The 27,964-nt window shown below is 47.6% G+C and overlaps 11 protein-coding genes and 2 non-coding genes across 13 annotated transcripts; 6 read left to right on the top strand and 7 right to left on the bottom strand.

The window, feature by feature from the left end:
• Positions 1–34: 34 nt before the first annotated feature.
• ATNIH1004_009612 (alpha/beta hydrolase) lies at positions 35–660 on the bottom strand (the record flags this gene model as incomplete). The annotated part of the gene is made up of 2 exons (XM_033574201.1): positions 35–495; positions 555–660. 2 exons carry the CDS (start codon positions 658–660, stop codon positions 35–37), a joined length of 567 nt encoding a protein of 188 aa, XP_033422219.1.
• Positions 661–1,192: 532 nt separating this feature from the next.
• ATNIH1004_009611 (uncharacterized protein) lies at positions 1,193–1,772 on the top strand (the record flags this gene model as incomplete). Its single annotated transcript, XM_033574200.1, has 4 exons — positions 1,193–1,304; positions 1,371–1,395; positions 1,455–1,579; positions 1,633–1,772. The coding sequence occupies 4 exons, from the start codon at positions 1,193–1,195 to the stop codon at positions 1,770–1,772; spliced, it is 402 nt and encodes a 133-aa protein (XP_033422218.1).
• Positions 1,773–3,670: 1,898 nt separating this feature from the next.
• On the top strand, positions 3,671–4,926 carry ATNIH1004_009610 (FAD-dependent oxidoreductase; the record flags this gene model as incomplete). Its single annotated transcript, XM_033574199.1, has 4 exons — positions 3,671–3,699; positions 3,754–3,885; positions 3,944–4,145; positions 4,222–4,926. 4 exons carry the CDS (start codon positions 3,671–3,673, stop codon positions 4,924–4,926), a joined length of 1,068 nt encoding a protein of 355 aa, XP_033422217.1.
• Positions 4,927–6,061: 1,135 nt separating this feature from the next.
• ATNIH1004_009609 (uncharacterized protein) lies at positions 6,062–7,495 on the bottom strand (the record flags this gene model as incomplete). The annotated part of the gene is made up of 1 exon (XM_033574198.1): positions 6,062–7,495. The coding sequence occupies one exon, from the start codon at positions 7,493–7,495 to the stop codon at positions 6,062–6,064; it is 1,434 nt and encodes a 477-aa protein (XP_033422216.1).
• A 1,127-nt stretch (positions 7,496–8,622) lies between these two features.
• On the bottom strand, positions 8,623–8,694 carry ATNIH1004_009608. Its single transcript has one exon. It is a non-coding gene; the product is annotated as a tRNA-Glu (tRNA).
• Positions 8,695–9,056: 362 nt separating this feature from the next.
• ATNIH1004_009607 lies at positions 9,057–9,128 on the top strand. Its single transcript has one exon. It is a non-coding gene; the product is annotated as a tRNA-Glu (tRNA).
• Positions 9,129–9,384: 256 nt separating this feature from the next.
• Positions 9,385–10,813, bottom strand: ATNIH1004_009606 (replication factor C subunit 3; the record flags this gene model as incomplete). Its single annotated transcript, XM_033574197.1, has 5 exons — positions 9,385–9,785; positions 9,842–10,228; positions 10,326–10,461; positions 10,527–10,614; positions 10,674–10,813. The coding sequence occupies 5 exons, from the start codon at positions 10,811–10,813 to the stop codon at positions 9,385–9,387; spliced, it is 1,152 nt and encodes a 383-aa protein (XP_033422215.1).
• Positions 10,814–10,886: 73 nt separating this feature from the next.
• Positions 10,887–12,031, top strand: ARC18 (actin-related protein 2/3 complex subunit 3; the record flags this gene model as incomplete). Its single annotated transcript, XM_033574196.1, has 7 exons — positions 10,887–11,071; positions 11,120–11,126; positions 11,183–11,228; positions 11,335–11,609; positions 11,674–11,786; positions 11,851–11,929; positions 11,984–12,031. The coding sequence occupies 7 exons, from the start codon at positions 10,887–10,889 to the stop codon at positions 12,029–12,031; spliced, it is 753 nt and encodes a 250-aa protein (XP_033422214.1).
• Positions 12,032–12,689: 658 nt separating this feature from the next.
• On the bottom strand, positions 12,690–13,013 carry ATNIH1004_009604 (uncharacterized protein; the record flags this gene model as incomplete). The annotated part of the gene is made up of 1 exon (XM_033574195.1): positions 12,690–13,013. The coding sequence occupies one exon, from the start codon at positions 13,011–13,013 to the stop codon at positions 12,690–12,692; it is 324 nt and encodes a 107-aa protein (XP_033422213.1).
• Positions 13,014–14,040: 1,027 nt separating this feature from the next.
• Positions 14,041–17,099, bottom strand: trm6 (tRNA 1-methyladenosine methyltransferase subunit GCD10; the record flags this gene model as incomplete). Its single annotated transcript, XM_033574194.1, has 4 exons — positions 14,041–14,313; positions 14,365–14,609; positions 15,320–16,944; positions 17,014–17,099. The coding sequence occupies 4 exons, from the start codon at positions 17,097–17,099 to the stop codon at positions 14,041–14,043; spliced, it is 2,229 nt and encodes a 742-aa protein (XP_033422212.1).
• Positions 17,100–18,054: 955 nt separating this feature from the next.
• ATNIH1004_009602 (MINDY family deubiquitinase) lies at positions 18,055–20,831 on the top strand (the record flags this gene model as incomplete). The annotated part of the gene is made up of 3 exons (XM_033574193.1): positions 18,055–18,688; positions 18,744–19,678; positions 19,734–20,831. 3 exons carry the CDS (start codon positions 18,055–18,057, stop codon positions 20,829–20,831), a joined length of 2,667 nt encoding a protein of 888 aa, XP_033422211.1.
• Positions 20,832–21,583: 752 nt separating this feature from the next.
• Positions 21,584–23,972, bottom strand: ATNIH1004_009601 (putative DUF221 domain protein; the record flags this gene model as incomplete). The annotated part of the gene is made up of 4 exons (XM_033574192.1): positions 21,584–22,299; positions 22,365–22,763; positions 22,822–23,721; positions 23,783–23,972. 4 exons carry the CDS (start codon positions 23,970–23,972, stop codon positions 21,584–21,586), a joined length of 2,205 nt encoding a protein of 734 aa, XP_033422210.1.
• A 2,619-nt stretch (positions 23,973–26,591) lies between these two features.
• ATNIH1004_009600 (uncharacterized protein) lies at positions 26,592–27,763 on the top strand (the record flags this gene model as incomplete). The annotated part of the gene is made up of 2 exons (XM_033574191.1): positions 26,592–27,222; positions 27,288–27,763. 2 exons carry the CDS (start codon positions 26,592–26,594, stop codon positions 27,761–27,763), a joined length of 1,107 nt encoding a protein of 368 aa, XP_033422209.1.
• Positions 27,764–27,964: the final 201 nt, after the last annotated feature.

The raw sequence follows: 27,964 nt of genomic DNA, 5'->3' as shown, positions 1-27,964 counted from the left end.
GGTATGCACAGTTGTCGTCAGAGGCTCTGCTCAATCACCGTTGACACATCGCATATCGGTCGCGGGAACTACCATCAACTGCAGTTTGAGAGCCAAGGGGGAGAACAGTCACGGCGAAGTGAGCAAGGACGGCGGTGTAGCGGCCTCCTGAAGAGAGGCCGCCAGCGGAAATTGAAGACGGGTCAAGATTGAGGAGTTCAGCATTGGCGTGTGCCCATCTCACGGCAGCCCAGCAGTCATGGAGTGCCACGGGGAATGGAAATTCTGGAGTCAGACGATACTCTACATCGATTACAATAATTGATGACTCGTTGCAGATGCTTCGACACCAAGCTGCTTCGGACCCAAGGCCTCCAAAAACCCAGCCGTCGCCGTGGAAGTTCAAGTGCACTGGAAACGAACCACGTCCGGCTGGTGTATACACACGACATGTTATAGATTCATCTGGATCTGAAACTGGAACCTTGTAGCCTTGAACATTATGAAAGTGCAGGACTTTGTAGAGAGAATAAAAGCATGTGAGAAGTTTTCCTGATCGGAATGGTCTGACTTACCTGTCCAAGTAGGATAGATGAAGCTGTATTTTTCTGGGCATTGCCAGAAATTTTCGATGGTTATTAAATGAGCACCAGTAATGCTTTTTCCATGCTTTGTCCACATCTCTTGCCATTATGGATCCAGTCCATTGAGGTATTTCTCTGGTATGGATGGCCCTCGTGTGGTGATAATGGGAGATGATTCCACCTCTTCGATTCGCCTGACTGTTGCCATGATGTGAGGAATCAATTTCTTGGGACAGCAGTAGTTATGAAATGGGGAATGAAAAGGCCCTCAGAACACAATTATTATCTTTGCACTGCGTATCTCCGTTTCCCCGTCATGATAGCATATGAATTCTGAGAGATGCTACGGATTCCTAATCGGGACTAACGGTGGGCCGGCTTCGGCGTCGTTCTTGATTGGCGGCATTTCTGCTTTACCACCACCTGTTGATGGACATGAACTAAATTGGCGGTATACAGGGGGTAAAACCCCATATCTCGTACCCTACACCGTGCCTTATCAGCTATGTGCGAGTCAGAGATAACAGTAATGGAGCGACTTACTAGGGACCGAATCTATAAACCAACCGTATACCAGGAATTACAGGCCATCTTGCGGGTTTGAGCCAACTATTTTTGAAGGTGCTAAGATGCCCGAACAAGCTGACGGCCAGAGAGCACTAGCTGTCTCCTTGGAGGCTGGAAGATTTTCCGTTCTCGTGGAGCAAGTATATAAGCCTAGTCTGCGTCGTGTACTTGACCGTATGCCCTGGGTTGCCCTGCTCATCATCATAGTCGAATTAGGAGAGAGATTCACTTTGGGCTAAGCGGGGCCGCTACAGGTCTCCATTAAGTAGGCTATCTCACTCAATATTTACCGCGTGGACCCGGCTTCTAACATTGGCTTGATAGAAATACTTATGCCCCAGGTGCAGAGCTCCCAGGAGCTCTCGGCAAAGGTCAGGCCATTGCAACCGCTCTGGGGAACCTCTTCAAATTCTGGGCATCTTTGACCGTTCTAGGCGCGGTAATAGCTGGTAGGGGAGCGATCAGGTTCTGTTGTGAAACTTGCTAATTCTCCGTCCCGCAGACCAGTCTATTGGTAAATTCAAAGCAATTAGCATTTACATCATCGGGCCGGTCCTCCTCGTAGCTACTGCTACGCCTGCGGCAATCAAAGGGGCTCAGCATTTGGTGGACTGGTCGCTTCGATGGTCATTATTGGGCTAGGGGCAGGCGGAATCAAAGCAAATGTCACTCCATTCTGTGCTGAACAGTATCGAAAGGCCAACCGCTATATCAAGACCTTGAAGTCCGGCGAACAAGTTGTTGTCGACCGGAGCTCACTATTGAACGGATGTTCATGTGGTAATGCTCCATTTGCCCGAACAAGACAACCGTTGTATCACGGACACTGACTAAACTTAGGTTTTACTGGGCTGTCAATATTGGCGCTCTGTCACCCCTTATAGCGGCAAATGTGTAGGTCAAAATTTCGTTTTGGCTAGCATTTCTTATTCATTTGATGTTCGTTTAACGTATACACTAGATTTACTGGTGCATGGCTCACAGCGTCTTACAGAGTATTTTTCTGGCTGCCATTGTCTTCATAAGCAGCAGCAAATTATTCTTCAAGATTCAACCGCAAGGATCCCCGATTGTCGAAGCAGCCAGGACTGCATATGTGGCAGTCAATGAAAAGAGATTCGAAAATTCAAAGTCTAGTTTTCTCAGGCAGCGCGGTCGGATGGACAAATATCCTACTATGGCATGCAACAGATACACCGATCAGAGTGTCCAGGTGGTTAAGACAGGTATCACAGCCTGCAAGGTAAAGTGGCTCACATTCCCAGGGTGAAATCTCCTGACGAATATCTCTAATCAAATGCGATATACTAGTTATTCCTTCTCTTTCCATTTTACTTTATTTGCTGGGTCCAAATCTGGAACAATCTCATTTCGCAAGCAGGTCAGATAGCCCTGCTTGGGATTCCAAATGATCTTCTGCAGAACTTGGATCCAATTGCCTTGATAATTTTCACCCCTGCACTAGATCGTAAGACACTACTCTCACCGAATTCCATTGCGCAGAAAGAGGAAGCAAAGGGCTAACTGCTTCAACAAAACAGCTGTCGTCTACCCACTGCTGGGCCACCTCAAGATTGACTTTCGACCAGAACTGAAAATCACTACCGGGTTTCTAATGGCATCCATGTCCATGGTGTATGGCAGTGTTCTCCAACACTATATCTTTATTTCCCTCCTCAGAGCTTCCATGTCTGGATTCAAGCGCCATCCTATGTCTTGGTTGCATTTTCTGAGGCTTTTGTCGTGGTTACCGGTTTAGAGATCGCCTTTACATAGGCACCGGAAAGGTATGTAAAGTTTCCAACACACTCTTACGCTGTACCAGGCAAAAGGTTGATTACTAATGGAACTACTCTACAGTCTTCGCTCACTGGTTCAGCTCTTTTCTGGCTTATAATCGGGATAGCTGCGGCTATCTGTATTGGACTCGCTCCGGTTTCGCAAGACCCATACCTAGTTTGGATGTACGGATCCCTGGCAATTGTGGGATTTGTGGCAGGCATTCTGTTTTACTTCCTCTTTGGAAGGGTTCTTAGCAAGCCCGTTCCCGTACTGGAATCTGTGGAAACTCCGACAAATATAAGAGGGGATGAAGAGGCGTCACTTGGCATTGGGAAGACAGCTGTGGTATCGGGCAAAGATGTATGACGTATGACGTCACACCGGCTGTTATCTCAGGTCAATTTTTGGTTTTTAATAAATTACTTGTGCTTGAAGTCTAATTATATCGGTAGAAAGACCTATTCAAATTTTTTTTTTTTAAAAAAATAAATAAATAAAAGGACTTCATCATGAGAGACCCATTAGTATCCCATAGGTATCAAACGTCACTAGGCTTAATCTGCTAGTTACTATTTCCGTCGGTGGGGTATTACAAGCGAATGGAATGCCGCCAATCGGACAAAGGACCGTCATAACGTTAGTCGTATATGTCATAGAACCTTCTTTTTCCATCTTTATAGCTTCATCGACTGCATACTGCGTCGATCACTTTGTAATCCAGTACCACTATATCGGGCACCTTTTGTATCAATTCCAAAATGGCACGCGACGACATTGTTATACTCGGGTAAGAGAATATCCCAATTTCAAAACACTACCCGCAGAAGACTGGTTCTTATAGATGGACATGTAGCGCGGGTATCATCGGTTTAAGCGTCGCACTGGAGTTATCCAAACGGGGCTACGGGCAGCATATTACAGTGGTCGCAGAACATCTTCCCGGGGATAAAGACATTAAATATACATCACCTTGGTATATCGGCGTCACTCTCGAATCAGTCCCATTCCGTGTTATATTCTGACAGTCTTAGGGCCGGGGCAAATTTTTCTGGAATCTCCGGTAGCAATGCAAACGCGCTACGCTGGGATCGATTGGGCTATTCCACTATGATGGAATTGGTCGACAGAGGAGCAGAGGAAGCCAAGTACCTGTCCAAAACGGAATCTATTGAGTACTGGGATGAAATGCCCTCGGTTGATAAGATTCGGAGCATGACTGAGTACCTGCGAGATGTAAGATTGATCAAAGCGTCTTTGAATGGTTTTCCAGCCATCAAACATTCAGGATTTACTAATAATTGCATTTCAGCTTGTGCAAATCCCTAAATCCGAGCTTCCTAAAGGAGTGTCCTTTGGCATCAAATTCACCACTATAACACTCAACGCCCCAGCCCATTGCCAACACCTGCAATCACTTCTATCTCAGCCCAAGTATGGCAGCGTACTGTTTGTGCGTAGAAATGTCGCCCGTCTAAAAGATGCATTCCTGTCTGCGAATACGCGCATTGTCTTCAACTGTATCGGAAACACGGCGGTTTCTTTCCCCGACGTTATGGACTCCAAATGTTACCCCACGCGCGGTCAGATCGTGCTCGTCAAGGCACCCGCAGTGAAGAGGAATATGATGCGGCACGGAAGGAACTATGAGACGTACATAATCCCGCGACCTCTTTCAGATAGCACGGTGATCCTGGGTGGGTATATGCAAAAAGGAAACTGGGATAGCCAGGCCAAGCCGCACGAGACAGAGTCAATCCTGAAGCGAACTGGGGACCTGCTCCCTGTGCTGAAAAATGCAGAAACTAAGGTCCTTGGGGTTGCGGTGGGTTTACGGCCGTCGCGAGAAGGTGGAGCGCGAGTGGAACTGGAAGCTATACCGCAGGATGGGAAGGTTGTAGTACATAATTATGGAGCCGGAGGTACAGGTTTCCAGGCAGGCCTCGGAATGGCGAAGGATGCTGTTGATTTGGCTGCTGAGGAATTGGGAAAGATCAAGGATAGGAGTCGCCTATAAACAGGGGTCGGCCTATAAATAGCAGGGGGGGTTATGTATTAGCGGCTAATAGTTGCTCTTTTCCTAGTAACTTGCTATTTTTTTTTTTTTTTTTTTTTTTTTTTTTTTTTTTGGTCATTTAAATACATTGGACACTACACCTGGATTCCTGATCATACAGACAAGGAGAAAAAGATAAAAGGTGATTGTACAGTTACCTGTCTAAACAGTGATCAGCGACAAGAGACTTCCGATTAACCATGTTAACTGCCCGTCCAATCATGCAAGAACTCAGAGCATGGCAGACTAACCTCCCGTCTTGTTATTGACGGAAAATCCAAGCACAGAAAGACATCCTCTGCCGACTCAGCATCTTTACAGATTGCATTCAAAGCTGTACAAATCCTTCTCCATGCACTACTACGCCCGTTCAACATTATGGCAGGCCATGAGACAGAAACCACAGAAGAGTGGAAAGACGCAAGATTCCACGTCCACAAAACCACGTCAATAGACGCCGACGCTGCTCTGGGTATAGTATCATCGTTTAGATCGGTACATTACCAAGTTTTTTGGGCACCTTGTACACTTTTCTATCCACTTGTGGAGAGAAGCCCTAGCTTATAGTGATACCTAGGGTCTAAAACTTCCTTTGCATTGATCACGAACTTTTTTGTTTCTCCTTGCGGTTACTGCGTGGCGGGGAGACTCGACAGATGAGTAAGACGCAGAGAGACTCTTGACTGGGCGCGGACGATCTTTCGCCTGCATACTAAGAGTGTCGATATGATTGGTTTGCTCTTCTACGTATTGATGCTGTGTTTTGGATTGGATGGGAGAGAGTTCTAGGGTTTCGGTGAGTGTATGATATGTGGCAAGTAGGATGGGGGGCTCAAGGTTAGGTTAGTTTGTCTGATTTTCTTGACTGTATATATGGGAATCGGAGGCTACGTCCAATGGCTCTTCCATAGTAACCCAAAATATAACTTCAAACGTCAGCTAAAGACTGACTACATCAGTTGCTAGTAACATCTCATTGACTATCGTTGACTCATAGGTTTTTTTGGTCGTAATTAACATGGCTTATCCGCTGATTCATACTGTCAATTCTCCAACTTTGTCGGGATACACAATCCCTAATTTTTACTCTCACCATTTAGACAATCTTGTTCTCTGCCACCGAGGGAGCCGGAACATTGGCTCCAGTCCCCCGTTTCTTCGCAATTCTAAACCCTCCCACCGCCAGGATAAGTGCCTCCAGACCCAAAATCACTGCCAACGTCACCATAGCACCGATAACACCAGCCACCGGCCTGGACACACCACCGACGTCCTTGGACGAAGCTCCCACGGCGCCTGAGCCCGAGTCTGAGCCACGCGACGATCCGGACGAACACGTGTGGTCGGAGTTACCACAGGCCTTGCACCATTCGTCGTTGGACGTGATGGCAATCTTCTTGGTCTTTTCTACGAAATCCGACCAGGGGATGACGGTGCTCGATTGATTGTAGAGAGGGTATTCTTTAGGGGCATCGGAGCCGGTGATTGTGCCGTTGTGGAATACGAAACGTACGCCGATTTCGGAGGTGGATGGGAAGTCGTCCGAAGTCGAGTTGGTCACAAGTTCCCAGGCCATGGAGGACGCGTAGTCGGGAATACCGGTGAAGTCGACATTAACGGTGGGGAGTTGGGCCAGACCGAAGTACGAGAGGAAGGTTCCGTAGGAACCGAATTGGATGTTCAGTTTCGTCTTTGCCTTTGTGGTGATGGTCTTGTTGAGAGCTTGGAGCATTTCACCGGCGAGTTGGGAGCCTGCGATGGCGCGGATAGGATCGGAGGTGTTGTAGGCCAGGTTGTATTGCTCGACGTTAGCTAGGCGGAAGAGTTGATATAATTGCTCGTCAGTGGGGGTGTTGCTGGTGTTGTGGATCTTGGCGACGTTGAGATAGTCGAAGATCGTGTAGGCGTGTCTGAAGCTTATATCGGATTCGGGGAAGGCTCCGTCCAGCATGGGTGAGAGAGACTTGTAGAAATCTTCGGTGGACTTGTATAGATCATTGTACAGCGATGAGCTGTAGTAATTGTTGCTGCTGACTTTGGCGTTCGTGCAGCCGGTGGCATCCTGCAGCCAGGTGTTGTCCTCACTCTTGGTCCCCGATGAGACAAGTGACAGAGGGATCAACTGGTACCCGTGCAGGGGTGCTTTGACAGTGGTTCCATTGCCCAATGTTTGGTTGGCTGCCGAGCCAACAGGAGGATAGACACCCTGCAGGAAACCAAGCGCAGAGCTCTGAAGCACGTTGTCGGAAGGTGTCGCGGCGTCTATCTGGCTGAGTTTGACGACTTCGTCGCTTATTCCCTCGATATGTAAGGAGGAGCTGGCGTCGATGTACCGATCATGGTAATAACTGCCAGTCTGATAAACCTCACTGTATCCCAAGTCGGTGAGCTGCGTGTGACCGAGCACTTTGGGAGTACGGTCTCCATGACGAGCGAAAATAAAGGCCCCAAGAACCTTTTCTGCGACAGCAAATTGACCAAGGTGCATGGCCATTAGGGCCAGCACCGATATCTGCATGGAAGGCCGCATGGTGGGATGTGAGGGTGTTGGAGGGGTAGAGACAGAGAGTCAACAGCTAACTACGCTAAAGGAGGGGAGAGGGGTTGGGAGAGTTTATATTCCATCATACAAGGAGAGGGAAGTAGTGTTATCACTATGACTCTTAACTCACGGCGGATTCCGCGGATAGTGGACTCCAACTAGCGGCATGTCCAGCCAAACAGCAACTGTACTGTGTATAGTTGCTATTATTTCCGCGGCAGACCTTCTGACAGCAAAAGCTTGCTGTATATGCATTAAGAATCCTAGGAACGGAGTCTGCGTATTAATCCAGCCCTCCGACTGGAGGATTGATGGGAATATGCGGGGCCAAATTAACGAGAATTGAGCGACGATTAGTCCGAGGAGGAAAGGATGCGCAGGATGCGAGAAATCATTAGCTAATTGCGCCCTATCAGATATACATAGTGGAGGTGCCATATCACGCCGATCTTGGCTCCGAATTGGTCTTTACAACCGTCGGAGAAATCCGCTGGAAAGAACGGCCACTTCCTGCATGGACTCATCGGGTTTATGGACAACAGCGATGTGGTGTTCAGCCCTGTGCACAAGTGTGATATATACCTTACTATAGAGTCCTACAGTAAGTAAATAAGAACATATTAGATCAGATCCGATGATATAGCCAAGAAATTCGTTCCCTTTCTAGAACATTGTTCTGCCAAAAATGAATAATAATGATGATGATAAAATCCAACCCAGTCGCATTTCTCAACCTTTTATTAAGCCCAGGTCACTCGCCTGCATCAAACCCCGCAGTGCGCCACTTCTATGCCACAGTACGAAGCAGACCTTTCCCCACGGCAATATAAACCAACGCGGTGACAACAATTGGACATGTATCTCAGCTAAATCTACCTGATAGAGACTGGCTCCATTTTATTGCGCCAAAAAAGCCATAACTGGTTCGGAGTAAGCCAAAGGCTCCGATTGGTCATCCCAACTGAGAATTCGATTGCTCGAAGTTGCTGATATCTTGCACACAACTCAGAACAAAGCTCAGAACAAAACATCAGTTGATACAGTAACAGAGAATTAGCTACAATGCGGCTGCGACAGATTCTACTTCACATAGAAATAAAATTAGCCAAAAACTATTCCGTTGCGGGGAATCGAACCCCGATCTCCTGTGTGAAAGACAGGTATGATAGCCGTTACACTACAACGGAGAAGAAACCACTCAGGCATTGCTGATGGACGCTGAAGAATTCGCCAAATTTTCAGCACCATGACTTCACATATTTAAAGAGTACAACTCAGAACCATTGAACAATCCATCCGAAGTCCCACCAAGGGCACCATAGAACGGGGTGGATATTTTCTCGTAGTTAGTGGTTCTCTACTCTAGAGGAAGGATATATTATAGTACCGCATTGATTAAAACCAAATGGGTATTGTTGATAAGATGAGTTTTTGGTATGATTCGAGTTATGACCGGGAATGGGGTGTCATTGAAGGAAGAGCAGATCACTGCAGGTAAAACTTTGGACTGTTTCGAATAGCAATACAGCTTAGTACTTTTCTCATCTACTCCGTTGTAGTGTAACGGCTATCATACCTGTCTTTCACACAGGAGATCGGGGTTCGATTCCCCGCAACGGAATTTCTTTTTCTATTAATTACGTTTTACTTTTTATATTTCCTCCCTTTTTCCTTTCTATGGAAGGGCTGGGGGAATATATATATAAATTAAAATTCTGGGCTTTTTGTTGTTTTTTCTCACGTCTTCCGTTTGCCCTCCTCTCAGATATTGACCGACGAAGTACTTTAATATCAGGGGTTGGTGAAATGCATGTTTGCCATCAAATCAATATTAGAGGTTCGTACAAGAGACGAGTTTGCTCAAGTTGCCCTAGATATCACATCTCCTTCTCTACCATTAACTCGCAGCCGTTCCGCACCACTCCAACCAAGCCACCTGTCTGCATGGTTTCTGAACCGCCACTGGCAAGTCGCCATTCGATCTCGGCAAGACCCTCAAGCCATGTAATTCTCGTTTGCGCAGGAACTTCCAGTCGCTGGAGCTGTTCAGATAAAGCTGCGAGGATATCGGCTAAAGCAAGCCCTTTGTTAGACTTTAGGGTGTTAACTGTGCTAAGGCATGAGGTAACATCACTGGTGGCAAGAAGAGTAGTCATGATTTCTTGGATATCGGATGGATGAGGGGCGGCGATGCAGTCGTAAATCGTGGTGTTCGTTATCATCTCTGATTCCTGACGCGGCTGTTCTTTAGGTGCATTCTTCATGGGAAGTGGTATACCTAAACACAATATTAGCATATTGAATCGTGCGCAAGATTATGTGGAGCCTGCTTACTGCTTGCATGGCAAGCCTGGAGGACATTCAAAGCGCGACGCATGTCGCCCTTGCTCAATGTAACCAGGCTATCCACTGCTTCTGGCTGAATATTTATTTGTTCTTTTTCAATAACGAGGCCCACCAACGCCTTGATATCCTCTTCCTTCAACGGGCTAAAGCGAAACCTAGTGCATCGGGATAAAAGAGCGGGCGAGAGCTTGTGTGTATAGTTTGCAATGATACAGAACCGAGTGTTGGCGGTGTACTTTTCCATGATCCGCCGCAGTGCCATTTGTGCAGTCGATGTCATGGCGTCGGCTTCATCAAGTATAATAAGTTTGTACGACGCGAGCGATGAGCCACCGGTCGTTGACTTAGGTGCCATGGAGAATATCTGTTTCGTACCTGTACAGGGCTGGTGAGTGCTTTATTCTTTGACGAAAGGTCTGTTTCGGAGACAAACTGGCAAAAGTTTTGATCTGTTCTCTGACTACATCGATACCTCTATCGTCGCTAGCATTGAGTTCAAGCACCATCTGACGCATATTCTTCTCCCCATATATCCCTCTTGCAAGCGCGAGAATTGTAGATGTTTTACCGGTACCGGGAGGTCCATAAAGAAGAAGATGGGGTAATCTCTGGTGCAAATCAGTAACAATTGACTCTTAAAAAAGAGCTGCATCATGCAGCTGAAAGCACGTACATTTGCATCAACAAATTTGTTGATTGTAGCTAGGATATCCCGATGCCCGGAGACATCGTCGAGCGACACAGGACGGTACTTTTCAACCCTGGAATGGAGTCAGCTAATTTAAAAACAAGAAGAGAGGGGCCTGGCTTGAAAACCCACCAGGGTAGATTATCTTGGGCTTCTACTGGCAAGTCCGCTGCAAGCCTCTTAGCTTTCCCACCGGTGTTGTCCGAACTGAACTGGACCGCGCCGTTGGAAGATGGGGCATCGACGTCCATTTCATCTTCGAAATCAGACATTTTCTTTATTATTTTCACACTAAAGCAAAAGAAATAGCGACTGCAGTCTGTGTGAAATTTCAATTAACAGAATATGAGCAGCACGCAGTATGATAATGGAAAGATGGAAATCAGACGCGTCGAAAACCACCCGCGCGTAAAGAGGTTCGGCGCCGGAAAATCCCAGCAGCTCAGCCCTATGGGTGATGACATGCAACTCCCGCCGCCTGGCAGCACTGCCATCCGCGACCCCCTGCGCTGGCTTCACCCAACAATCCCGTTAGACAGGTTCTAAGAGGATTGATTGATCTCATCAAAAACTACCAGAATGCCTGTACGTGGTCTCTGGCCGCTATATCGATGCCATTATTGTGTCTGACCCTGGTCTAGGCCTACCACTCCATCTTCCTAGAGGATCGGGATGTCCCCGTAATAGGTACCGCTAGAAACATCTCCCCCTGTCTAATCCATGAGAAAACAGTTCACTATAGGATAGAACTAGCGAAGTACGTCTGCTGACTTACTCTATCCTTATTCAACAGGCAACTTTCCTGTCCTCCCCCTCCGAACCCGCACGCGCGGCCCCGCATACACACTCCCCCCGCTACCGCCCAATGTCTCCGATGCCGATGTTCCCCCCGATAGCGACTCCTACGACTGTGTCGATGAGATCCTGTCTCTATTTCGTGCCAATGTCCTGTTCCGAAACTTTGAGATCAATGGACCGGCCGACCGTATGCTCATCTATGGAACCTTGTTTATAAGCGAATGTTTGGGGAAGGTCCGGCCGGGGATGACGTCTCTTGAGGCTAGCAAGGTATTATTTCTGGCCCTGGTCGATACCTTTTCACGAGAAAATTTCTGACTGTTTTCTTTGCCAGGCCTTGAACAATGTCGCTCTGGAACAATTTGCAATTCCCGGTGATGCGTCATTCCCCCTTAACCAAGCCTTCGAGCCGCCTCGAGATCGCCAGGATGCTGAAGGTCTCAGAGCGTATGTTCTCATATGTTTTTATCTTTATCCTCGTACAAACAAATCTAACATGCTTTGGGTTTAGATATCTTTCTCAAGTCCGGCAGGAGATTGCGATTCGGCTACACACTAGACTATACCCTGACGGAGATGGCCCTTCAAAGGTACGCCCATCCTCTTATATCATCGAAGCAGATTTAGTCTAACCCATTATTTAGTGGTGGCTTAGCTTTGCGAAGAGAAAGTTCATGGGAAAGAGTTTCTAAATTGGGACTTTTCTTTTTTTGTTTGGTCAGCATGCAGTTTAGTGTACAGTTCAGCTTATGAAAGAAACCTCCAAGCCCCTTTACATCTTGCTTACAAAGTGATATGACTTGCTTCAAGATGTGATATATTCGTAAATGAGGTTACTTTTTTTCTGTTTTTAATTCATATAGATGTGGGTGCTAAAAGCGTCATCTGGTTTCGAGTAATGATGATTCTATCACCTAACAAGACTGCGTTCTACGTGTCTGTTATATTTTCCCGCTGCATTTCAACTCGCGCCTTTTAGCAGTAAACTACAGCTTTTAACATCCCACCATTGCGTATGCTTCACATTATTCTTCTCCTGCCAAGCCGTCATATACTATTGTTATCTGCTCAACGTCCAATATCAACACTGTATCCCCCGCAAGCCACATGCACCCTGAGATATTACACTTTAACAGGACCAACGTCAATATTACAAACTCGGTACTCACCCTCGTCCTCTTCCCCGGCGAAAGAAATCATATCCCACAATAACATCGCAGGCATCCACATACGTCGTCACCGGAACCGAAGTATATATAAGACTCCACTAAACTCATCAGCAAAGGCACCTCTACTCAGAAGACAGACTCCTTACAGACGTCACACGCCCCTGCACAAAATCTCTCTCAACTAAGCCTGCGAAGGTCTCGCCTCCTTGGACGAGCATACTTGCGAGAACAATGGATAATTAGACAGGATGTATCCTCTCCACTGCGCAGAACGCCCATCGTCACTGAAGGATGCCATTGTGTTATCAACCAGTCCGGTCTCGGTCATGTTGGCGCAGTTGAAGACAGAGGTGGCTAGGGCCCCGTCATATGCCTCACCCGCGCAGACTAGTTTCTGCGACGGCGAGAGATATATGTACCCCGATGAGACGTAGGAGATGATTTCATTCCTCTCTGGGTCACTATCAATGATCTCACCGGAACTCTGGGAAGGGAAATATACCATCTGTGCTGGATGAAGCTCGCTTTGAATTCTGTCTTCACTAAAGGAGGGTTCAGTTGTTGGAATCCCGCGGAGAATTCCACCATCGTGGAGGGAAAGGTGTTGTATATCTTTACTGTCGGTCTGGCAGACACGGCAGTAAAGGAAAGAGGCAGGAGAAAATAGATGATTGGTGTCATGGTTAATCCAGGAAGGTAGGCGCAACGGATATAGTATCAGGGAAAGATGAAATGCATGATGTTCATGGGTATCGTCTGGAAGTTTCACCCTATTTATACATTGACAAGCTCAAGAGTGCTGGCAGCTATAAGACACATCCGTGCCATAGTCCCACGAAGATTCACCAATGCCGTGCTTAATGCAGGTGCCTGAAGGCGTAGTGGGCTGGCGCTCGATTATTATCTGTTTCGGAAATGGAGCCAAAATCGGGTCAGACATTATAGTTCTCGCAACTCTTTACAATCTTTCGTTATAGGCACTTGCATACTGTGGTACTCCCAATATTCCCGCAGATCCCTTCCGATTCGCTTTGAAACCATAAATCCATTCTTCCAGATGTGGTCAAGCATGCCCAGGATCCTTGCTCGCTGCGTCCCGTCCTTTACTCGGGCTACAGCTACTCGGAGGGGAAAGGATAACAGCACCCCTGGTATGTCCGATGCGGTCAGAATCTGATCGGCTTGTTCTAATATATCGTCCACATGGAAGTCCATGTCGCACTGCGATAGACGTAGTGCCCGTTTATGGTTCCAGTATGCATAGTAGTTTAATTGTTGGAGATAAAGATGAGCAGTGCATGATAGAAGGCAAAGGCCAAGTGGAGAAACTCAGTTTTGACCACCTTATCCAGTTGGAGGCTGGCCTGATTGTGCCAGTCATAGATGGAACATTGTATCTCAACTCCTTCTGCCCCTAGGGCATTTTCAGCGTTTCGAATCTTTCTGGATCCACCATGCCTTGAACAAGATCAAAGAGCCTGGATGACATGAGTAGACAATCACACGAAATTCTTCCGAGGTCATACCGAGCACTAAATGCAGAGGTCCGGATTGGGCATGATTTCCAAGCCATCCCAGCCCGTTGTTGCGAAGGATGTATACCGTCGCAAGATCAGCCAGTCAGGTTGGGACAGGGTTGTAGTCACACCATACGAAAGTGTTCTACTGGCCTCGGGTATAGGAAAGAGCTCAAAGAATATCCGCCGCAGAGTGAACAATTTCCGCCGTCCCTCAAGCTGGAGAAGCCTGGAAGACCCGGATAACATATGCTTTGCCCAGCCTTCACCAGATGGATCGACCATAAGCTATAGAGACTATCAGCAAAATGACCTAGGTTACGAGAAGAAAGGATGTACCTCGAACAGGCCTAGGAAGAAGATACCCCAGAGCACGCCTTCTCTATGAGTAACATCACCGTCTGTTAATGCCGTTTGCAATGCGCGGAGAGAGCTGGAGTAGGAGCTCAACGCAATAAAATGAGGGGTCTCTTGGTCCCTGTAAATGCTAGCTGAGGCATGGCGCGCGGCATCCAAAGCGCCGATGGCAATGATAGCAGATTTGAGTAGCGGTGATGTATGCAGCGGGGGTAGAACCTTAGTAGCTAGAATGCATCAGATGAATTGATTGCGGCGGATAAATACTACAAAATGGTCAAGAAAGTGAGTTTCTATGCTATTTTTCGTCTGCCGAAAAGAGGTTCTTCTTGGTTGACAGTTTCGATAGGTGGCATCACGAGTGTAGTATATGAAGGTTGCCGCTGGCTTCCTTTTGCCCTGCTCCTGACAGCTCTGGCAGGTTCGTATGCAATAATTGCAGGTGATGCACCAACACACTACACTAATCAGCCCCATTGACACTATACGTGAGTATTTGTTACCTACTCAGGTCTTTCGGGTCGCACACGCTTGACGTCGGGGTCATTCTCCTCGTTGGTCAAGAGGGCCGAGTGCACGTTTCGGTGGCATTGTGGACTCTTCAGAAAAGGAAATATTGGATCGCCCATAAATTATTTCTGGATCTGAGCGAAGACTAGATTAAATGTGTGTAGGTGTTATTGAATTTATCATATCAATGCAGTATTCTCTTGCCTACGTAATGATAGGGCTAATCCTAAGTGGGAAGAAATCGAGCACAGCGGAAATGGTGGACAAAGCCGACGAGTCTAATGTTCTTTGTCGTCTTCTAGATAAAAAATGTAGAATAAACATTGTATTTACTATCTGGCGGGGAGACAGAATATCTGTATATTAAAAAGGCATAAAATGTATTATGAATGAGGCTAACTAGATCATTTCGTATCAATATCCATACCACTGCCACTGTCCGCCGTGGTTGTAGGCGTGTCCTTCACTGTAGTCTTTCTCTTTTTCCGACTAGCGGCACCAGCAGCCTGGATGGACTCTTGAGTGGGAATTACCCGGATGGCATGGAATATATAGCCCTCAGCACCGCCACGTCCGGACATTAGCGGATGCGTGCGACCTGGAAGGACCTGCCACGGACGTACTCGGGATGTCTCAATAGTCGGTGCGAGTAGAAGTGTAGGATCAATGTAGAATTCTTCGGAGAGTTCTGGGAAGTCGGTATTTTGAAAATCTGCACTGCTGGAACGTTGCTGTCTCCTCTCTTTCAGCTCTTGCTTTTTATTGAGGAATGCAGTTTTCCTTGCGGTGGAGTACAAATCCATAAGCTCGGTTAAGGGTTCAATTGTTGGGGAGTAGACTGCGACCGGGGCAGACCCAGCCAACAGAGGAACGGCATGTTTTAACAAACTATCAGGATCTGACAGGCTTGCGATAATGAGTCCGTCAAAACCACCGGCTCGGGTTTCATCAACAACCCTCCGAACTCGCATCCATCTACTTCGCTTCCGATGGTATGCATTCCGCTTGTTGGGTTTGAGGGTGGCCAACTCTGCGTCTGCAATAACCGGGGGTTCTTGGGAATAAATAATATCTGCATTAGGATCAAGTAATTGCATCCAAGAGACGGTTTTCAGATGCGCATAGAGAGGATGGGATGGACTGGCATTATCCTGGTCATATCCAAAATATTTCAAAAGGGAGAGATTGGCCTGCATGTTTGAATGGATAAGAGTAATGGAGTTTCCTCGTGCAGACATATGGCCTCGGCGAGCTAGACGTTGCGCAGAAATATCCTTAGATTTGTTCCCTTCGCCATTTTGAAGCCCATCTACTTCTTCCGGCTTGTGGGAAGTCGGCTCGTTGGCCGACGTTTGCTCCCCTTCATCCTCCCCATCATGAGGATAGAGAATACCCATCCTCTCAGCCATTGCGGCAACAACCAAGCCACCAGTGTCATCAATGACGAGGTAGCGCCCATTTGGCTTTGAAGCGATAGCCTTATCTAGGGAAGCGTCTCCGCCGTGGTGTACATTTCCCCAGCACCCCAGAAGGCCTAACAATTCGTCGCGGAGCTCCAAGGATTTTGACGCATCCTTTTCATGTAGCATATAATTCGTAAGAAGGCTGACGTCTAGGGGAAGGGCCGTGAATCGTTTCATGTACTTCTTTCTTTTGCGTAACGTATATTTGGCAAGCGAGAATGCGGTTTTCTGATCTAAAGCAGAATGCGATTCCAGGAGCTTCGCAATGATCTCTCTGCCTGATCCGGAGGACTCTTTTTTCAACGCCTCTATTTCTTCCAGTGTCATTCTTTGTGCCGACCCATCGTCCACGGTTTCACGATTGGTGCGCATAGGGGGGTTGTCGGTGTTCATTTCCGCTTCATCACCCTCGCCATCCCCCTCTCCTTCTGTTATTAAGGATTCTGCGTGTAGTTCGGCGGCCGGGATGATGCGCAAACTGCTGCCATTGCTTTCTCCCGGGGTGGACAGGATCTCGAAGGTCAGGTAAAACGGCCGTCCGATGATTTGGTTGGCAGGAAAACTCCCATATTTCCCCAAAAAGATTAACCTAGTCAAAAGATTAGAGAAAAGAGGAGGACAAAAGGGATAATTTCGAGTAAGATGCAAGGGTACATACGTATTAGGTTCAACTTTAACGATTTTTGTCGCATCGGACGGCAGTCGCAAAGCAACATGCTGGAAAGGTCGGATATATGAGTGCATTCTGATGTAGGAAGGAACGGCCAAAATAAAACGTCAAATCAAAATTTAAACTATCCCATTACCAACAAATCCATAGAACAGAGTTTGGGCAAAGGGCTTGGTGTAGCACAATGAGCCTTGTGATGTTATCCATCATTTTTTTGCGATAGCATGGACCCACAGTTGGTCTGTCTTGCATTATATAAGCCACTATATCGGGCAAATTATTGCTCCGGGTAAGCTATACCTAATTTGGAATAACTGGTACATCAAGGCAGAGATGTTTAGTTGTGGCTGGGCGAAAGAAATACCGCGGGACTGACAATACGGTACGAGAGGTACTCTCCTGGCAAGGCGGGCGGGTTACCAGGTAAATTGAATATTTCAGGGCACGTCACTCCCCACGGAACCATGGAAAGGAATGGCTGGAGTGTGGCTGGTCACCTGGAATTCGCCATCTGCTCCATACTGGTATCCACTACTCCGTACTTCTCTTCCTACGTAATTATGTTGACTGGCTGACAGACGCAACTTCTTAGAATTTGGGTGCCTGTTGTTGTTCTTGTCCTTCTCTTGATCTCTCTTTCTTTGCCTTCAGATGCCAGCCTGGCTCCGCCTTCCTTGTCTTTTTAACCTTTCCAGCCCAGAGTGTATGGGGCAAAGGCATGGCCTTCTGTCTTCTACGCTTGCATCTAACTACTAAGTAGTGTATACTGGCATAGCCGAATCTCACCTACTATTGTAGGGTACTTATCGTCTCCGAGCGGCCGTTTACGTATGCACTCGATATACTTCCGGACTACGCCTCGATCAGTCGTGTCTCACTGGCTTACTTGCCGTTCATTAGCCTGCAAACGTTGGCCAGGATCTATTTCTCTATATCCTTTCATTTTCTTATTGGTCTTTTACCCTGTCTAATCGTTGCAGCCTGAGGCTGATACCCCCAGGCTTGGCCCCAAGACCTTATCTGCCTTCCATGGTCTTGCGAAAACGAGCTCCTCCGCACCTCTATAACCTTAGCCAAGGGAATGCTTGTTTTGAACCTCGCACCTCAGCATCGCAGACCTCCCCGACTGCCAAATCTACGTTGTCTCCGTCCCCTAAACGTTTAACTCGTCCCCGTCGAGCTCAAAGCACCCCTCAGCCGCATCGGCTCCCCTCACAGGAATCGGTCTATTCTCCGGACCTCAACACCTCACCAGCGTTTGACCTTATGCCCTTAGAACAGGCACTAAAGTCCCCGGTTCGGTCGTCAACCGGCGAAGCCCAAAACCCATGGGCTGATGACCAACTAGGGAGCCAATGGCAGAGCGGTCTGGAGCATAATACCGCAGGGCAGCCACCTGTTACTGGCAATGACTCGAAAGAGGGAGGGGCCGTCAGCGGTGGGAGGGAGCTGGCCTCTAGTGAATGGCAGCTGAACTCAGGACTCAACGATGCCTCTGAGTGGGAGCGCTCACGAAACTCTCCTATTCCGTTGCGCTCGAATAACCCATTTCTTAAAGTTCGACAGCCTGAAAATAATCCGTGGGAAGACAGAAATTCTCGTACAGTGTCCGAAGACACAGCCTCTTTATCACAGGACGACGCAAGTGCTCGACTCGGCAAAGGTATTTCATGATCCTCATTCTGCGATTACGAGATTTAACGCTGACATCACTACAGATGAAGGTTATATTCCTATGACAGCTCGTCTTTCTCTTTTTGACCAGCCGGTATCAGAATCCCCGTGGATTGAAGAACAATCTAATAATCTTGAACCTCCATCAACTGTACATCAAAGTCAACATCCGTCTCCCCAGTCCTATCAATACCCAGACAATGAACACGATGATAGGAACGTGTCCCCTATTCCCTTCCCAGAATCACAGGCTGTTGTCCATAGCAACCAACCCGCCTACACACCGCAGCCTTCACAACAACAGCATGATTCTGGGAAATTGTCGCCAGATAATGAGATAGCCACTCCAGCGACTATTTCTACCGCGACTAGCGGTTCATCCCATGTGCTCATTGACTTTAACGAGAGCCTTCAGCCAAACACGGGAACGGACCAAAACAAGGCAGCCTCACCTATCTACGAGCCTACCGTGAATGGGAGACAGGAGTCCCAAGAGTCCCAAGTATCCTCACAAATAGCACTGGAGAGTGCCCCACCTCTTCCAGATCGTGCAAACGTCTCTCGTTCTGATCATGGTGTTACGTCTGAAGAGACTCCCGTTATCTCAACCTCTGAAGCTGAAGGAAATCGACAGCAGGAGAAAAAATTAGAAACCTATTCGATAAGACACGTCAATTGGACTGACGTAACCGGGAAACTGCGGGATTCTCCAGTTCTATCCCAGAATAAAAATGGACCATGCCCATTACTCGCACTCGTCAATGCACTCGTGCTACGTGCAAACCCAGATACTCAGTCGCCTATCGTTAGAGCACTGCAGACAAGAGAGCAGATCTCCTTGGGGCTGTTGATTGAGGCATTGTTTGATGAATTGACCACGTGCCTGGGCCCTGATGATGAACTTCCGGATATTGAGGCCCTCAGTCGGTTTTTGACCATGTTACATACTGGCATGAATGTCAATCCGCGGCTAATACTGGTATGAGAACTATTCATTCTTTGTATCTTTACTATCGATACTAACCACCGAGTAGGAGTCAAATGATGCAGTTGGAACGTTTCGTCAGACAGACGATATCAGACTATATAGCACATTTGGCGTGCCCTTGGTACATGGTTGGGTTGCAGCCCTATCAACGGATGTTCACATGGCATTAATGCGGATCGCGCAATATCATGAAGACGTCCAGTTACTTCATTTTCGTAAAGAGGAACTCGAGGATCGCATTTTTCACGGAGGCTCTCTTGAAGCAGAGGAAGAGCAGGAAATGAAAGACATTCAATTGATCCAACATTTTACTGACGTAGAAAATGCAACCCAACTCAGCATGTTTGGGCTGGATTGCCTGACAGAGAAGCTGCCACCTGGATCATTATCCATATTATTCCGGAATGATCATTTCTCTACCCTTTATAAACACCCACAGTCCAAGAAGCTATTTGCACTGGTCACAGATGCGGGTTACTCCGGCCATGCGGAAATTGTATGGGAGAGTCTTGTTGATGTCAATGGATCTAGTGCCGGATTTTTTGCCGGCGACTTTCGACCGGTTGGTCATACTTCCTCGCCTGGGGCCTCTGATCCGTCCGGCCCCCGAATGTCCAGCAATACGCGGACCCCTTCAGCCCCAAGTGAACAGCACAGTTCAACACTCTCTGCCCAAGAACAAGCAGATGCGGACTATGCTTATGCACTGTCCCTTCAGTACCAAGAAGAAGAACAGCGAGAAAGTACGGGGGATAGCAGGATGCAGAATCCGCTGCGGGCTACAGATCCACGCCATAGCCGCCAGGGCTCATCCGGCTTCACAAATGGAAGCATCAGCCCGCATACATCCTATTCAGGCAATCGGTCTTCTCGTCAGAGTCAACATGTTAGACAAGCCCAGCATCAGTCTAATTCTCAAATGGCGAATGATGGGCAGGATGATGCCCCTCCGCCTTCGTACGAACAGGCGGCTAGCAGTCCAATCTATCCGTCTCCACGAAGGAGTCCCAATCCCATGAATAACACTTCCTATGCCGGCCAATACCCCGGAAGTCGAGGAGGACGACGACCCCCGGGAACTTCCATCCCGGGAGGGCCTCCAGAACGCACTAAGGATCGAAATAAAGAGTGTGTAGTCATGTGAAATTTCACTCGGGGTAAATACATCAAGATTAAAATTTTCGGCTGCTGAATGGACGGACTTACAACGATGGAACGACATGTATGACTTTATGTATAATAATGATTCTTTAGCGCGCAGCAAATTATGGCAGTTCATTTCACATTTTCTGTAAGTCGAGTGCATGTTTCAATCGTGACATGGTACATGTTCTTTTGAGAGCAGAGTCCCACCATCGCATATTTAGTTCGACGACCTTGATTTCTTAATTGTCCACGGCTAATAGAAGAGATATAGAGCTGATATGTGAATGGTGGTTTGGACGGGCTCTGGCTCTTTAAATAATTCATGCCTTAGCAGGAGTTTAGCCAATGGGCTTTAACTAATAATTTGCAGGTTATGTCCTCAGACGTGAAGCTATATCCCACTGGTTTATTGCAGGGTGCCTGCTGGTCTAATATCTGCGTTCCTTTTTTTCATTGGAGGGAATATCTTCAATCTAAGATCCCCAATTTTTGTGGCTTAGCTCAATCCAGGAGCTGTACATAGTATATGAATTTCGCCTCATTTAAATTATGACGTGCTCGTACAGGGGATAATGGAAATATATTGGACATACTCGAGAGCAAAAAAATTATAGACTCCATTTTATCGTCACTGGCTACTACACCTTCCATGGGAAGAAAATAAAGAGCAAACTAGACATTACTCCGTATACCAGACATCGTAATCCATATACACGTAGCCCATGAAATCATAACAAACAGTAGCACGCCTTAATATAAAATCTTACGTTCCCACAACGGAAGATCCGGGTCATATTTATCCCAGACGATCTTATTTTTCTCATCCAGGTGTGCCCTGTCATCCGTTATGGGGATAATAGGATCCGTCTCTTGGATCTCCTCTTGACTAACCCCCCATTTGTCACGGGGGATCCACAGTATTGGTATCTTGGCCGTGATGCATGGCTCGTAGTAGGCATTGAATTGCTGCTCCTCGGAATACTTGATCTCAACATGGTTGCGTCGTACCTTGCGTCGGAGCGCAGCGTAGTCGCGATAGAGATTGGGATGGAACCATTTCCAGACTGCTTCCCAGCCTGTGGTGCGGGGGTGGTTGAGGACTTGGGCTTCTTCTTTTGCTTGCTGGGCTTCTTCTTCAATGTCGAGAGTGCGCGGGAGAAAAGAGTTAAGCGGCGCTATTGCCTCGTTGAGGGACATATGTGCTAGGATGGTGAGGATTGTGAAAATAACCATTATGATAAGTGGTCCAATAGCGCTGCGGATTGCAAATAATCCGATCATGCAAATGTTGGCTAGGTAGAGGCCCGTGAGAAGATGCTGGAGGGCTCGTGGGTATACAAGGCCTTTGGTGTCTATTCTGAGGTCGTAGACAAAGAGAAAATTGTATCGATAAGCTTGGTAGACTAGGTAGAGACCAATAAAGGCAAATCCTAGGATCAGAGGCGCGATGCAGGAGTATGTTAAGGCTAAGGATCGGTGTTAGTCGGAGATATAATGCCAGATGAAAATTAGGACAGGGGACTCAGCTTACCTATTACACCCATGTTGGTGAAGACAGGGAACACATTACCCCAGCTTATACCACTGAGGGCAGACCAACGTTGGTAGAGATGTCGTGGTGAGCGGTCGAAAAAGGTGGTCATGAATTTGAAAATTAAGGCTCCCATAACTTGCACCACTGCCATAGAGCTCAAGGTTAAACCTTGCAGAAGAAAGTACGAGATATAGAAATTTGTCGCTTTCGGCAAGTTCTCAGCCAAGAGGTCCTTAGCTGACAATGGATCCTTGATTATCTGAGCTGTCGCTGCTGACGCAGCCGAAGTCAAAGTCGTTACCAGGAACACCTGGACCACTTGAAAGCAGAAGTGAGCAGATTGGGTGAAAAGCTCCACGTGTGAAGCAGAGGGAACTCCGGCACATCGAGCACAGACTATGGGGGATTGATTAGAATGGTCAACACGCTCATCGATGTGGCATAGGGTTCATACATCGACAAATAATAGGGACCAATGACATCAGAAGGACCAGGGCGGCTGATGGCAGCAGCCCTGAAATTACGCCCCTGATCGTGACAGGGAGTTTGTCGATAAAACTCAGGAAAGGAAGCATTTTGGTAAGATAGGTGATATTAGATATGATACCGACAAGAGCGGACGGGATTGACCAAAAAATAACAAGAGCCGCAATGCCGCCTTTGATCAGGAATTTGCGTACGATGCGCTGCCACCAGCTGAGATTCAGCGAAGACCAGACCACTTCCTTAGGAGAGATTCCGGTGGACCGGGGAGTCATATGAAGTGGCTGATGGTGGGACAGCGTCTGAAGTGCAATTTGAGCGTCGGATTGCGTGTTGAACTCGATGAAAACTGCAGATAGAAGCTTCATCTCGCCATCTTTATGCTTCTGTTGCAGACGCTTCACTTCCTGTGACACATCGATGAGCTGTTCTCGCAACCAGCGGATTGTGTCGACTTTTTTCCCGAACCATTTGGGGCGGTGGGTTGGCCGCCGAACACATTGATAATTTGCGTTCTCTTCGCAGGTATAGCAGGCGTCAGGCGAATCAGTGCTCTTTTTAGTTATCTTCAGACGTGCGGAGTTTGCACGTCGTATAAATCTTGTTTCGGCACTCTCCAATTTGTAGGACAGCTCCTCCCTTTTCTGGACCTTTTTCTCCAGCTCCTTGCAGTCAGATGTGATCCAAATACGGCGGATAGAATCTCCAAAGACCTGACGCAGCTTCTTCTCGTTCTTATACTCATCTGGGACCGACATGAAGAGTACAGTTCTGGACGATATACGATTAACGTACGCAGGCGAGTTGAGATATGCCTGGCGCAAATTGGCATAGAAAATGCTCTCTCGTGTCACCACATAAAACACAAAGGCTTTCTGAAGTTAGCATATTTACGCAGAGTATGGCTGTGGATAAGTTACTAAAAAAGATACATGCTACGACAGCATGGGCATAATAGCGACTCCCGTTCTTGACGTTGCTAAAACTCAGCGCATCAAGCTGGGTGTTCCCTGCACCACCGGTCGCATGTATAGGAAGCAGGATGGGCCATGTGATCAGGCATCCTGTAAAGCAGGTAGCGCAGAGCACCCTTAGGAACCGCAGGAAGAGATAGCCATCCATGGAGGAATGGTGGAGGACGTGAGCATCGGAAATTTTAAGAAAATGCCCAAACCAGTTGATAAATCCGGACGGCAACTGAGGGCTTCGTTCGCTGCAGCGTGTTTGAGTAAATGTACCATGTAAGCTAGATAGATGATCCTTACTGCTTGTGCCAACATGGCAAGTGAGTTCTAGGCGCGTACCAGCGGAGCTGTGTTCGTCGACAGATTAAGAACAACCCGAACCAGAACACTGCGATAATCAGTGCCGGGACAAGAGTACTAATAAAGGCCGAAAGGGACGTAGATTCATCTACTCCTAGATTTCCCATAGCATCTGAGGTCGTTGAGGATGCATTGCCTCGGGAAGACCCAATGTTGGGGTCATTATTGGGGTTCTAGTGGAAATTGAATCAGTGCTGTTCATCTGTAGAAGGGCATGTACATACGAGGACATCCATCTGCTTAACCACAAGGCTAAAGAATGGGAAATTGGCTATAGCGAGCCAGGAAAACCAGGGTTTGAGCCTGTGTTTTCGATGATAGGTAATTATGGCTCAAGCCTACAACAAAAAGCTGTAGCAAACACGGGGATTACCGCTACTTTATCTCTAGGACGGATCATCCCAAGCGACAGAAAACGGTCATGGCATGTAGCTCGGCCTGCTTAGCAGGTTGGACCTGTCACTTGAGGGGGAGGCATTTGGTTGAAGCATGCAACTAGCGTAAGATGACAGTAGCGCTATTCGTGGGCGGCTGGTGGCCCGGTGAGTTCGACTTATAATTGGAATGTCCCAGTCACACGTTCAGACTTGTGCTGGACAGTTTCGCGTTCTGTCCAGGGCCCGCCTGTCAACCAGGGGTCGAACCCTCCAAGGGGAACCAATTTCCGCTGGAAAGCCTAGAATACGCATGGGATTAGCGTTTGGAGAGGCACCATCCGGGTTAGTTGGTCACTAGTGTGGCCCGTTGACTTGGCTGGGTCGATGGATCTACCCAATAGGATTATGAACCCCGCCGATCAATACGGCATCACAATTTCTCGCTGCCGAGAAAGAATGCTTGCTGAGGATCCCAACCATTGCTGTCAGCACAGCACCGCTTGTTCTATATCAGTATCTTACACTGTGTACGTGTTCGACTCTAAAGCTAATCCCAGATAGTGTGCTTTCTCCTACAGGACAACATCCTTGTCTAAAATCTTGGATAGGATGCCGGTGCGTGAGGAAACTGGCACTGAGTCTCGCATATGAGCTCGCGTATCTTAATAGCGTTATCTGTATACGAATGATAGTTAGTGGAAGGGAGCTCTAACTACCGAGTATAGGGAGTACAATACATGATATGTGGATGTCCTCCGCTATGCCAAGGGGAAGCAACGAAGCCAGTTAAGCAGTGACTCTTCTATGCAAAGTACTCAGAGTAGATAGCTATGAAGAATAACACATAATACTAATGCAAGGGATGGCCCCTCTTTTTTTTTTTTTTTTTTTTTTTTTTTGTGTGGCCTCGGTGCCGCAGCGTGGATCGTGCTTGAAAGAAGTTGTAGCCCTGTGACCGGCTGGATCGCCTTGGCTAAGGACCTGCTCTGCCTTAGTAGTTAGCTCGTACACGAATAATGTTTTTGGGATTAGACTAGGTTGAACAGGATATGATCTCTGTGTTGTTTTGCTGTACTCTAGTATACAGATAATAAATGGGTTTTCGGAGACGCTTTATTGTGCTCCATAAACGAAGTTGTCACTACATACAACACAAATCTGTGGTCAACCGAGCGTTTAGTTGGTGTTAGCTCGCCTGTATCCTGGTTTGGCTTCTTTCGTAGCACGGGCTAGACCAAGTTTGATCCACAGGGATTTTGACGGAAGTAAGCCGGGTGGAGAGATGCTATATTAGCTATAACTAGTTAAACAATTTTCTTTTGAAATTACCTAAGAGAGTGAGCACTGATTCTAATTACCCTCACACAGGACCCAATGCACTTGGGTAGTCAACAATGGATGAAAGTGCTCAAAAGTGGCGGGAAGATGCTCGGGAAGAACCTCCAAGTTCCTGCATTCCCGGATGGTTGCCTTTTTGTCTGAGTGCCTTGAGCTTATCCAATGCAGCGCACACCGTCTCCAGGACATCGATATCGTTTCGAAAGTTCCTCTCCGGCTTTTACATAGCTGTGAAGGGAATAGAGACAAGAGCAATGTCCTACTCAATATGCATTGTTAGATCTCTGCATGAACTAGCAGCCACGTCACTATCCAAGCTTGATCTAGCCTTTTTAAAACTTATCCAATATCTATCATCACCCCTGCTGTGTAGCTGCCATGTGAAAGTGAAACAGGCCAAGACCTGCATGGAAGTCCATCCAAAAGTAAAGCGGGAGATGTGTCTCCATAGGCCTTGATGTTTTTCAATTGAAACGATCTTTCAAAGTCGAATTAATTCTCTTCTGTTGGACTTCAATCATAGGCACCAGAGCTCGTGTATCACTCGATCCAGGAGGCCAGCCAGGTAGCATAGCAAGTTGTAAATGTTTAGTCTTCATTGAGAAGCCATTGGGCGGTCAGTAGAGGCAGAATTGTGGCAGCATGGGGAGGCGACTGTCAGCTTACTGTCTCCCACCGCATTGTCTATTCTTTCAATCGCCATGGCTCGGCCTAACAGCAAATCGAAGGGTAATGCTGAATATCCGTCCAATGACACTAACCCACCATCGTCATTGCCATCATATGATTCGAAACAGCCCTTTCCTCCTCTTTCGCCCGACGATCTCGCTGCAACAACCGCTTCCAACAATACGCAAGACAACAGCTATCTGGAGGATGACCAAGACATAATGTCGCCCCTACAGGCAGACACCGAGGCGGAAGATGAAGATGTTGATTTCCACACACAGTACTCGTTGGATAACCAATTCTTTTCCGACACGTCTACGGATTCGGAATCCCCAGAAGATGGCATCGCAATGCATCATCCGTTTCGACAGTCAACCAGTTCCCTCCACGGCCCCAATGCGTTTGCCCCTCCTTTCTATAACCGACCTCCAACGCCTCTACCGCCGTCCCCTTCCTTGACCTCTCTTCTGCGTCCCCCCTTTTCCACCACGACGTCCAGACCCACCACTCCCGACAGCTCGGACGTGGAAACACCAAACGACACTGAAGCTGCTGTTGCGAACTCGGCGCGACGTGCGACAACCGTGCCTCGAGCAAGTCCAAAGGTACCAACGTATGAATATTACGGTTTTGTTTTGTACCTTGCCTCGTCACTGGCTTTCTGTGAGTAGACGGACCATTTCTCGCTTCCGCAGCACTCTGGAGTTGCTTCTAACGCTATCTTTCAGTGATGTATATCCTCTGGTCCTATCTCCCCTCCCCATTCTTACTCCAATTGGGAATTCGTCACTATCCCAATCGTTGGTGGTCTTTAGCGTTTCCCTCGTGGCTGGTTATGTCCATAATCTATATTTACGTTGCTCTGGCGTCGTACAACACTGGCTATCTGACGCTGCCCATGAATAGTGTCGAGAATATCGTTGATGGTGTGGCCAACGTAGCCGTCATTGATGGTAAAGGGAGGCGACGACCGGGTGGCGCTGCGAAGATGAGGCCTGGCGCAACATCTTTCCAAATTATGGGACCGCAGAACCGGAAGGTGAACTGGAGAGAGATTTGGAGCGAAGGCACCGATGCTGTCTTGGACGTTCCTGTTGGAGGAGTGTGTGAAGTTCTATATGGCCCGGATCGGGATGACGATGAAATCTACGACGAAGGAGTTGGCTCTTCAAGCGACCATCTTGAACAGGAAGGCCATAGCTAAATTGCAGGTCTACCCAGTGTTCAGTTGACAGTGGCACAATCTTACGATCTATTTCCCTTATTAATGGGATTGGAAATGCCGTAGCCCCTATGTTGTTATTGGAAGGTCGATAGGCTGGAAACTGGGAGATCAGGGAATCTAGTTCCTCACATCGTTGTCTCCTGCGTCAGATACTCGCCTTGGTTTCGACATTTGGATGTG

This window comes from Aspergillus tanneri (genome assembly GCF_003426965.1).
Source record: "Aspergillus tanneri strain NIH1004 chromosome Unknown AapTan_5_pilon_pilon_pilon, whole genome shotgun sequence".
In the NCBI taxonomy this organism is placed as follows: Eukaryota; Fungi; Ascomycota; class Eurotiomycetes; order Eurotiales; family Aspergillaceae; genus Aspergillus; species Aspergillus tanneri.
Note: the sequence above shows the minus strand (reverse complement) of the source record. Positions and strands in the feature narration are given on the sequence as shown.